The sequence below is a fragment of the Rhea pennata genome, chromosome 5 (assembly GCF_028389875.1).
Source record: "Rhea pennata isolate bPtePen1 chromosome 5, bPtePen1.pri, whole genome shotgun sequence".
NCBI classification, from domain to species: Eukaryota; Metazoa; Chordata; class Aves; order Rheiformes; family Rheidae; genus Rhea; species Rhea pennata.
This window is the reverse complement of record NC_084667.1, coordinates 40,407,734-40,419,961: the sequence shown is the minus strand read 5'-3', so window position 1 is coordinate 40,419,961 and position 12,228 is coordinate 40,407,734. Positions and strand designations below refer to the sequence as shown.

Below are 12,228 nucleotides of genomic sequence, written 5' to 3'. Positions count from 1 at the left end.
TCCTTCTCTGCAGACCTGCTCTCCAGAAGGTCAGCCCCCAGCTTGTACTGGTGCCTAGGGTTATTTCTCCCTAGGTGCAGGACTCTGCACTTGCCCTTGTTGAACCTCAGGATGTTCCTCTCTGCCCAGCTCTCTAGCCTGTCCATGTCTCTCTGAATGGCAGCACAGCCCTCTGGTGCATCAGCCACTCTTCCCACCTTGGTATCATTGGCAAACTTGCTGCAGAGGCACTCTGCCCCCTCATCCAGGTCACTGATGAATAAGCTGAACAGGATGGGAACCAGTACTGAGAGCCCAGGGGGATTCAGGCCTCCAACTAGACTTCACGCCACTGATGACAACCCTCTGAGGGCCTTTCAGCCAGTTCTCAATCCACCTCACTGTCCACTCATCTAACCCACACTTCCTGAGCTTCTCTAGGAGGATGTTATGGGAGACAGTGTCAAAAGCCTTGCTGAAGTCAAGGTACAGTAAAACCCCTGAACTACATATAGGGTGGATGTCAAGTCCTCAGCACCACTTTGTTGTAAAGATCCACCCCTACTGGGACATGTTACTTGTTAATGTTCTTGTCCACTATGTTAATCTTACTATAGCCTCATTCTTGTTGCCAGCTAATGCCACCATTTCACCCACATATTGTTCCTTTCTATGGACCTGTATTTTTCTGAAAGTTAGGTGAGGCAGACACAGTATGATCCTTACCATATGTTCCAAAATATAATCATAGCAAATAACAGTGGCAAAAAAAGTGTTTGGCATAATCGTATATTATGTTCATAATCATATATCAAGATAAGTTTATTGGTGAGCTATTTTACTCAGTTCTAAAATCGTCCGAACAGTCAGAGAAAAGCGAGTACAGCATTACATTTTTACTTTGACTCAGTTTAATTAGCCCTTCTTCCATTTGGACTGTCCTTTAGATCTTACCTTCATTCATAAAATCATTCAGCTCTTGGCCATCATAATTTCCACACATTCCACAGGTTTTCCCCATATATTTTTTCTCAGTCAAAACCTGAAATAAAACAAAACATTCAAAAGGAGCACTCTAATTAAAATTATGTATGCAGCATTACCTTTCTTGTACAAATTCAGTTCAAGAACATGATTAGAGGTGACCCTTCTGATTAATTTCAGTGATTTGACCGGGGCAAGAGGTTTGAAAGCAGTAACTTCTTTTCTGAACCAGCAAGTAGTGATTGTTATGTTTCTTTTACTCAATAAAAGAATAAGATTTGGAGACATTTCCAGGTAAATGATGGAGGATAATATTCTAAGGAGATGGAAAAAAATAGAAAAGGAAATGATGATGTTTCATTGCTTACATTACTTTTAAATGAGCACACATTTCAGGTTTGTTCTCTTAAGAAATTGAAGGTTACACGAAGAAAGGTTTTTTTTCAGAAGAATGTTATTCAGTTATCTATTGCTCTAGATGATGAAGTGGTAAAATTGCAACTGGCTACAATCAGTGAATTCTCACAAAAACCTTAGATCAAGGAAAAGAGTCTGACTGTCTACAGAATATAGCATGTACCCATCATAGAAGTGTTTCCTGTTACATAGGTGACAGTAGCACTGGCAAATCTCCCAGACAATTTACAAGGTTACAATCTCTCTGTTCTAGCAGACTTATCAATTCAGAATTCAGTGTCTTATGTGGCATTAATACCACACGAGGAAAGGTCTTCTGTTCTCTAAACTACATCAGAATCTTTTGGGGAAAAATATGAAAACTTATAGGAACTGGCCACCTGTTAGATATCAAAAGATGTCCAAATGAAGCACACCAGAAATGGCACATACTACTAAATTCTGCCTAACTGTAAACAAATGCAACATCCCTTTGGCAAAATATTTAAGCTGCTGAATCAGCCAGAGGAAAGGTTAAAATCCAAGGAAAATGCCCACAAATCACAATATTGGTGGCTTTAGTTAGCTATCAATGCTGGAAGTAAAAGGAAATGCAAGTATAAGAAGCACATTTATTTACTTCAGGGGGAATGGATGAAGCAAGAAAAGAATAAATACCCAAATAACAAACACATGCAAAAAGCATCCATTAAATCTAAAGAGATCCTATCATTCCAATAAGTCAGTGAGAATTTTCTCTTCTGCTGTATGAGATATTTTACTAACCATGAGATAGTCATCATTGTTCCACATGACGACTAGCTCCATCTCCATCATCTTGGCCACCAGGCGGATGTTACGCCCATAAGGCGCTATCTGAATTCCATTGCTGGTATAAGGCAATTTAACGACACTGTAAGGAGAAAGAAGAGAAAATTAACCCTCTTATGTCAGTATGTTATGCAGGTATTGGTAATCATTTTTAGAAGTAACACGCATAGTAATCTGAGTACTTGTAGCAACACAATATAGATTTTTTTCCCATATCTGTAATATTTCGAGATACACACAAATTTCTACTGACTATAAGTCAGTATTAGCTGTTTCAAAGGACCACCAGGCTATGGTTGCACACTGACCATAAAGAATAAAAGAGAGTATATTTGCACAGAACTTGGGATCTGCACTTGGTTTGGTTTTATTAGGGCCTAGCTACACGTTTCAAGAACTTGTGCTTATGTATTTTTTGTGGTGGAACTATTGATAACTATCCCAGAGAGTTTCTGTAAACAACAGACTGTTAATATAGAAATTATTGCTAAGGCTGAGAACTGGGAAGGTCAGAGAAAAATATAATGGGAATGGTGTAGCAGAATTAGGTCTTCATTGTTGTGGCTGAATTCTAACGCTACAAACAAACAACACTGAATAAGAAATATATTTTCTTACGGTACATATGTCTTAAAATACAAGAAATGCTAATTGAGGGGGACCCCTGGAGGTTACTGAAAACAATCTTCCACTTAAAGTAGGGCTATCAACAACGTTAGACCACATCAACTATGGCATTTAATTCTTGTGAATGCAAGACCACAAATTTAAAATGTAGATCATTGAGTTAGGTCCATATATTTGTATAGTTCTCCTGGAAAATAAACTAATAAGGAAATTGTTCCAGAGTACAGTTTACTAAATTAAGGTACAGCTGCAAGTCATCTTTTTATGATGATGGTCAGTGTACAAACCCAGATAAATTTAACAAAATACGGATAATCCATAGTAACTGCAATTACCTATAGGCAAATATTCAATGCTGTCTATCAGACAAAAAAATGCTGAAAACTTTCCTGGGGGTGGAGAGGGATTTCCTTGTGTGGGAACAGTTTGTCTAGAAGAATGAATGAGGTAGAACCCAAAGTTTCCTATCAATGTAATTCGTAGTAAAATAGTTGTTTTCTGGAGATGGTAATCCCTGGAATAATGTAAACAGTCAGCAGCCTTGTACACAAGAACTTCTCTGTAGACCCTTCCAGTATTTCCTCTGTTAGCTGAATAGTTTGAAGTTTGTATTGTATCCTAAAGACATATTACCTTCAGCTCAGAGAGCTCACTGTTACTTAAGTCTCTAGTCAAACAAGTTGCAAGCAAAACTCAGAAATTTCAAGTAATAAACTGTTTCAACTGTACTTGAAAGAGAGATCAAACAGACTGGTAGTGTTTAGGAGACCATAGTTTCAATTGGAGAGCTATTTTGGTCCATGAAGGTTAGCTTATCTCTCTGCCTACACAAATATACTATAAACTTTATTCAAATAACTGCTAACGGATACACATCCAGAGAGATATCTTGGTAGGAACAAATGGGAACAGAGTGTGTTTATTTGTCTTCTGTAATTTGTTAATTCATTTTTGGTATAAAGTAGTCGTCTTTGGTATAAATTCTGTACAGCTGCTTGCTTTTTTTAACATATTTTTTTCCCCATTCATCCCAGAATCTTACCCAACACTTCTGACTGAAATGCTGCCTTTCTCAACAGTGATGACAGAAGGTCCCAGCTCAATAATGATCCTTGCAATTTTTTTGTTCAGCCCACGGCGGAACTGAATGTTGAAGTCTGGGCTGGTTTCATCGCATATGGTAGCAAAGATATAGTTGCAGGTCCCAGTGAAGTCATACTGGTATTTATCAAAGGTTGAGAAATGCCCTCCACCCCAGGTAGAACAGGAATCCTTGCCCAAAACTACAGAAGTGAAAGAGAAAAATGGATTTAGCTCTCCTTACAGCATATCTGCTCATTCTGATTCTCATTTCAAACATAAATAGCTGGAAGAGCCAGTTAGTTTCTACTCAAATTAACTACTATTGCCTCATAAAAAAATCTTTTTTTTTATTCCCTCAATGTAGGACTTATTCTGTTGCCAAGCTGTCTATGACCTTCTCCTTCTTTCAACTCTGTTTTGTCTTTAGGTGGCATTTTCATTGAATAGTCTAATTTATTTCAACAGTCTCGAAGATCCCTTGTTGTCATAAGCATTAATATGATGTGAACAACCTTCCAGCATTTTTTTTTGTAACCCCAAATACTATCTCAACTCAGGAAATGAAATGACAGCTGGAATGACAGCAATACGCTCACATTTACTGTATGCAGAGGAGAGCTCCCTAGACTCCTTTATCTTGGGAAACACCATTTTATCTCCATTATTGGTGATATAAAGGTTTACCTTCTTATTTCAGTCTGCCCAATCTGTTTGCAAAGGCCACAACTTGCTATGGAGAGACCATTTAATACCCCATAACATTTACAGGACTATGTATGGGTTTACTATATAATAACTCACTGCACAGTCCGATCATTAGATTCCCAAAGACAATCTTAAAAGCTCAGTTTGTAAATCCACACTTTTGGGGCTCTGTGCGCATGTGTAACAAAATTCAAGCCAACTTTGTTAATATATTGAATGTTTTAATTGGTTTTCACTGTTAACAAGTAATCACTTCTGGTCTGAAGGGACAGATTTTAGCAAACTGAAATGAATCTTAAGAGGAGATACAACTCCAGCGCTTGATGCTACAGATGTTTCTATACCTACTTAATGCATTTGAACAGTCTCTCTGAAGTTGACAGGACTACTAAAGTAAGTGAAGCTATGAACTTTGTTAAGTAATTGAAACTTTGATCATTATTTTTCATTTTAAAATGATTTTTTCTTGAGTTTTCTGAAACTCCAATATCCTAGAATTTATCTTAGAAGTGCTATCTATCAGAAAAGTTTTGCAAAACCTACCTCCAATTTATACATAGTGTTTAAAAGCTAAAACACTTTTCTAATTCTTAAAGAGTGATGAATGACTACCAAACACTATTGTTTTTATCCACGTGATGTAGAAAAAGCTGATTTCCAATGAGCTAATTACCTGTTGGCAGAAAGTACTCCTCTTCCATACTTCTGTGCTGTCCAGAACGTCTGACTGGAAAATATGAGTTGGCTAATTGTTATCGTTGATGCCTTATGCCAAATTCTAGTTAGTTTAATACTGTGTTTAACTCATACTGACCAGCAAACCCCAGCTTGTTCAGAATGCGCCAAGAAATAATTACATGGGATTATACAATGGTCAGAGTGCAATAGGTGTTTTTTTTCTATAAATAAAGGAGTACCTTCAGAATGAAGTATAACGGGTTTTATTTAGATTTTATTGTAGAAAAATAACAAATGGTAATGTCAGTAACTCAAGAAAGCTTAAAAACAGATTTTTTATCTTTTGATATATATATTTCTTTTGAGTTCTGTTTTTAGTAGGTGGTGTCTACTGATTTTTTTTAAGTCTGTATTCTACTCCTCAAGCTGTAAGAGCAGACAGAAGGCAGAGACAAGGTAGATTTTTCTTTTTTTGGCTGATCAAAAGTGCTCAATCTTTTTTTTCCTTTATGATATATTTCATGTGCTTTTTCATGCTTATGCTGAATGCAAATTTACCTCATGCAAACCACTCTTTGTTTCTTCTGCCTAAAGAAATGCCTCTCGTTATCAAACATTTTCATTTTATATCATTCTTTTTTTGTTCTCCACCTCTACATTTTCCACAAACTAAAGAATTTCATTGTTAATGACTGAAATGCAGGAACTTCCGGACAGTATGCAAGACCAAGGCACAGTATTTTACAGCAAGACATGAAGAAAATAGGTTATTAGGAAGAATGTCAGTAAGCAAAATATGGTAGATACTCTTCCAGAACATCGGGACTGAGAGCCATATTTACTTTAGAAAAGATCTAATGTTCTTTCTCAATGAGCCTATATTTTCAGAAGGACTGCTTCATAACTATCATTGTGTTTATCTGGAACAGAAAATCGTACAATTACCACTATAAAAAGTTGTCATTTTAATTATAAATTCACATTTTAATTATATCCACTCCTCTTACTGTACTTTTGATAGCTAATATTTATAGTATTTTAAAGCTATACAAAGTAATTATTTTCTATGCTCACGTGGCACATATTTTCAAATGAGTAAGATCATTTCCTACCATCTTCTTTTTTACATCTTAGATTCAGGAAGACTAGCACAAATTTGCAGTAAGTAGGTGGCTGGAGTTAATTTTGCTTACTGGGTATTAAGATGCATGCACACAAGCCCTTCTTAGCAGCTAAGGGAAAACTTCCAGGAAATTACCAGGAACGGTGGCAATAACAGCTTCACCTGGCACAGCTGGATGTTAAAGGGGTATCTGCCTGACTTCCTCTTGGGTATAAAGGTAAGGAAGAAGTATTTCCTGTTCTGCTAGAATCTATTTGGGAAAGTTCTTCTACAACCTACATGTATAGCTCTGGTTATGGACAGAGACCATGCTACTGCAGTCTTTTGGTATAATAATGTAAGTACATCACGTTGAATGCCTCTTTAAATGTAGCTCTCTAATTACCTGCTGTATATTATGGATAATATGTGCTTTAGAATAAGTTGGTATTCACTTTGGTATTTTCAGCCCCAGTGTCTTTAAGTAGATCAGTATGTTACATTGATCCTTCTTTTGTGCATAAATCTAGTTTGACATGCAACCTTTAAGATAACTTAGCCTACACAGAGAATCAGGTTTCCTTCATTTTCTGGATTTTGCAGAATCAGAAGAATCCATTTTCTAATTTCTTAGATAATATTAAGCAATGATCTACAAGAAAAAAATCAAATAGATTGCAAGAACAACTTCAAGAGCAAATTTCCAAATGTGGATTCCATCAGCTGAAAGCTGCTATAACTGCTCATATTTGCCATCCTTAAACATCAAAATCTCAGCATGGCAGACCATAATATTTTCCAGTCATTATAAAACTTACCATACCAGGTAACAAGTTCTTTACCACCTCTTCAGCAAGCCCTTCAGTCAAAATTTCTAAAACTAAAGCTTTTAATTATAAGCTCCTGGAAGCAAAGACTTATATTGAGCATGTGTTTTGTACAGGGTCTTCTGCACTACAGAACTGTTGCTGACTAGAGCTGTTAGTCATACCTGCAACATGAACATTAAATACCAGGTTCAGTACTTACTTCTTTGCAGAGATTCCTTCTGTCTTTGGAGAAGGAAGTGGGGCCAATAATTTCCTTCAAAAGCTGTAGAAGCGAAAGGACAACACTGATAAATTATCCTCTAAGCACACAGAAGGTGAATATTTGTACATTTATTTCTTTAAAAACATAGTACAAGCAGAGTCAGCATTTATAATTGTCCTGTCACACAACACTGAACAGAAACTACAGTGGAAAACCACATACTTCAGTTTGCAAGAAAATATTCTTCTGCAATTAGTGTTACCAAAGGCTGTCAGAAACCCACTGCAATATGGGATTTCCAGTAGTTTAGTCTCAAATCCTGTTTTCCTCGTTAAAAACATACGGGATATATCTTTTCCCATGCTTTTTAATTCTTAGTCCACCATCTGGGCAGAAGTAATGGAGAGAACAACCAAAACTGGGAAAATACAAGTAATTTTCCATCTGTTCTTCACAGGAATCATGGCTGAAGAGTGGGAAATCCCCAGGCCTGGTTCCTGCTTTTACTGCTATAGCCAAGGCAATAATAATACCATTGGGTATCACCTGAGGTGTAAATGCCAAGACAGAAGTTTAGTGAGATGTATCCCCTTTTTCTTTCTCCCTAGGCATTGCAACCATTTCAGTGGGATAGTACTCCACAAACTAAAATGGAAACTCAAGAGCATAATGTAACAGAATTTCTATAAATCCAAATATGTTAGGTTAACAGCTCAGTAACTTGTTGATGGCCTGAACAAGAACATTCCCAAAGAAAGAAACGACATACAGTGATCTCAGCTGCTGAGTTGCAAGCTGCTACACTCAGCTGCATGGCTAGCACTACAAGTTCTGCATGAAAACATTTTAAATTCTACTCACACAGGCTTGTGCTCTGTAGCTGGTAATTACTGTCTAGTAATCGTTTGAAATTGTGCCAATGTTTTAGTGCACACTTCATGGTTGGCCTGTAACTCAGGAGCCATCTCAAGAATACAACACACTTCTTCCTCTGGCCTTGCATATTCTTACCGTGCCCCATATCACGGCAAGTATCCCACAAAGAGCAGTAGAATCAGTCTGTGTGGCTACTGAGCATTCACTAAACCTCAGGTGGTTACTGCATTTTTTGAAGTCCTTGACTTTAAAATCTCCATTTGTTCAATGATCTATTATCACTGGACTCAAAAGCTTTGTAGCTTGGGATTAAACCACAGTAATTGCAAAAACTATATTCACAGGATTTAAGAGTAGGCACAGTTTTCTTCAGAGGATATTTGACTGGCAGGAATTGAAGATAAGTCTTACCTGAAATGATGTTTCAGGCATATCTAGAGACCTTGATGTAAAACAAGAAGTCTAGTACTTAATGGATAAACATTTTAGATCAGAGCAGATAATGTATTGGTTCACAAAGCTTATTTGTAAGCTTCTCTAACTTACAAATTTGTAAGTATAAGCACACTAAACAGTTACAAAATGTTACAAATACTCCCAGCTAGATTAAAAAAAATAAATGTAATAATCATCACGGACATTATAGAGAACATATAGAATAGATTAAAAAAAAAAAAAAAAAAAAAAACATGATTTTAAGCAATACTAAACTATGGCAAAAAAGGCTCTCAAAGAATCCGCTGAAAACACTACAGGAATAGGAATAAATAAGAAAGTGGAGTAGCTAGAACACCAAGGCATTTACTTATCGAGTCTTTAAAAAAAAAAAAAAAAAAAAAAAAAAAGATAGTCATCTGATATTTATGTGGGCTCGATCAAAACATAAGACAGAACTCTCTGAATGATTAAAAAATTACATGAAGGGATATTTTGAGAGTCAAGGAAAATTTGATAGGCTGGAATATTTTGCCTGTTTTCTAGCTCAAGATTCTTTCTACTAGAACATTCTTTAGAAAGTAATGCCATCTCATAGTTCATACTTAATACTTTCTGCAGTTTGTTTAAAAAAGCAGAAAGTTTTTGATCATAATTCTGCACAGGAGAGCTGTTCAGCTTCCCCATTAACATCACTAGAGCACTGTATGAGGAACATCTGTAAGATGAAGACATTCTGCACTTTGACAACACAACAGAAGTCTATGAAGAAAAAAAAAAGATGCCAACTATTTACGGAATGTATTGTAATATCTGTGCTTTGCATCAGTTCTAGGGAATGATCCACCAATGATATCAGTAAATGTAATTCAAAAGAAAAGTTAAGAAGGAAAAAAAATAACAAAAAATAGTTCTATTTCAGTTACATTTATTAAATATGTAGTTGCATTTTAACATCTAATGAGGGAGAAGAAAACATATATATATATGTTTCTGCTGGTAGTGGGAATGGAAAGCAAGACCTGAATCACATGATTTGTAGTATTATAATGGAGTGTCCCACTTGGTTTCAAAACATGCATTATTTTCCTCCAAACAGTATGCAGAGAGGGATAGAGGTATCTAGACTTACCTGTACATCGCAGAAAACTGAAGAAGATAGGCAGCAATACTGTCAGAAACATGATGCATGCCCTAACGGGAATTTTTTTTCTGGACTCTCCTCCACTCAAAACAGGCAGTGCTGCTGCTGCCACCTATTAGGCTTACTTTTTCAAGCTTGGATGCCTTATATATAGAATTGCAATGCCCTCCCTCATTCCCATGTCTTTCAGAAATTTCAACAGCAAAGTACCCGCCAAACAGGATCTCCTCTTTATCAAGTTCAACACACCTAAATGCCATTTAAAAAGAAAAGAAAAAAGAAAACATAAACCTCCTCCAGTTCATTATCATTTTACAGGTTTTTTTAATGGCTACTATTTGTCACAGCTCAAACACATTTAACTTCATTTACTGAACAAATTTGGTATTATATCCAAAAGCAATACAGATCAATAATACACAAATTATCATCACTACCTGATAAGGAGAGGAATAATATTGTATCAGTAAACAAAGCAGAAGGATGAAGTGCAGGAATTTCAGAATTGCTGAAAGGAATGTGTAGATAAAAGGTGGCAAAGCCTGAATGAACAGAGATCCAGTTCTCAGATTTTTTTTTGTAATAAACTTTTGTATTTATTCACTCTCCTTAACAACTGTGTTCTCCATCATTTGACTTCTCAAGCAAAATGATGAACTTTGATTCAGCAAAAAGGGTACTCCGTGGTACAAGAACAGGAAGAATACAGCTTCTCTCCCAAGTTGTCAGAGGAGCTAAGAAAGTTCTTGTTTACTGTCTTAGCACTGCCAAGGGCAGTCTATGGTACAGGGTCTGGTCAAAAACTGGGAGGGCCACTGAACTGAAGTATTTTGGCAACTTCGACAAATTCATCATCTCTACTTTCTCACCAATATCCTCAAAAGATCAGTTCCACCTCTATTACAGCACATGTATCTATCTATAAGAGTTGAAACATGTTGAACACACTGGATATGCTCACAGCATCATTCCCACTGCTGAACTGAATCAGTACAAACAGAACTTCACCCGCTTGATCCTGTCGTTTTTCACTACCACTATGACTACTTTAAGCAAAAATAGTGCAATTACAGGGCATCTTCCCCACAGACATAGAGAAGGTATGGATTACTTCTCTGTATTAGCCTTTCCCATTTCACCCATGCAATACTTACTCAATTTACTACATTTTTGGGTTCCTATTGTTCTGTCCTTCTGTTCTGTGAAAAAGTGGCTCCTCACCATGTTCCTGGAGTGATCCGTTCTGAGTGACAGAAGTGCAGTGCAGACACTGAAGACCCTTTAACCTAATATCAGAACTGGCTGGACCTGGCAGCAATTAAAATAGAAAGATCAAATTTTAATTGACATAAAGGTTTACTTTCAGTTTTTGGAGTGTTTTTTGGCAACTGGAAGCTAAAATACATGGCTCTTGATAACACAATTGTGATACCAAATTGAAAACATTTCAGTTAAAGTTTTTCTGGATCTTTCTTATGACAAAACAAAGCAAATGAACAAAATGGAGCAAAATGTATTTTCAGTGGGAAAAAAATCTATTTGAAATCCAGGCATTTAAGAATAATTTGACACTACATATTTGACCAGATATGTATGCTGATCATTAACATACTCTATGGTTTCAGCTGGATTGAGTATTTGGTATTATAATCATCCACCTGTTAGATACCAGCTTTGACTCTGTTGCACTTGATGATTCTTTTTATTTACATATCCTTTTCAGAGATTTCACACCAATATAGTAAAAATAATTAACTTTTTAAAATTACATGTAGCAATGAGAGGATTTCCATTTGACTCCAATATTCAAATCTTGTATGTGACTTTGGGATAAAACCCTTCTGGGATGCTGGAGTTTCTGTATTTAAAAAGGACATAATGACTCCTTAGCACTTTCTGAATAAACAGGACCTTTTCCTTAAAGGTGTCATCATAAATACACCTTATCACTAGTTACTTCTGAAAACCTTGATCAAGCAGCAAAAATACTGAGTCTTAAAAACTACTTGATCTAAAAAAAAGTAAATAATTAGTTAACTACTAAAATAAATCTACATCTATTAATATTTTACCCATAGATATTACACTCAGTTCTGGCTAATCAGCTGTATGTTCTTATTAATGAAACTCAAAACGGAATTTCATTTCTTCACTTTTAGAAAATAACTGCTCTATACAGATCAGAAACTAACAACTCCGTAACAACTCATGAACTTGATCACTGATAGCGTTATACAAAGTTACCTTCCTCCGACTACACAGAGAAAAAACTTTCATCATTTCTGTGAAACAGGTGCTTTTCTTTTACTATATAATCCTTCTGTCAAGCAATTCTACTTAAAAACAATGAGCATTC

General features: G+C 36.1%; 1 protein-coding gene across 1 annotated transcript in view; it reads right to left on the bottom strand.

The window, feature by feature from the left end:
* MUC6 (mucin 6, oligomeric mucus/gel-forming) overlaps positions 1-9,912 on the bottom strand; it is a 49,823-nt gene extending 39,911 nt beyond the window's left edge. The window contains exons 1-5 of the mRNA XM_062576355.1: positions 9,861-9,912; positions 7,415-7,477; positions 3,860-4,100; positions 2,146-2,272; positions 934-1,021 (exon numbers count right to left, since the gene is read on the bottom strand). Of these exons, the coding sequence (XP_062432339.1) occupies positions 934-1,021; positions 2,146-2,272; positions 3,860-4,100; positions 7,415-7,477; positions 9,861-9,912 (571 nt within the window). The remainder of the gene's footprint in view (positions 1-933; positions 1,022-2,145; positions 2,273-3,859; positions 4,101-7,414; positions 7,478-9,860) is intronic.
* Between the last annotated feature and the right edge of the window lie 2,316 nt (positions 9,913-12,228).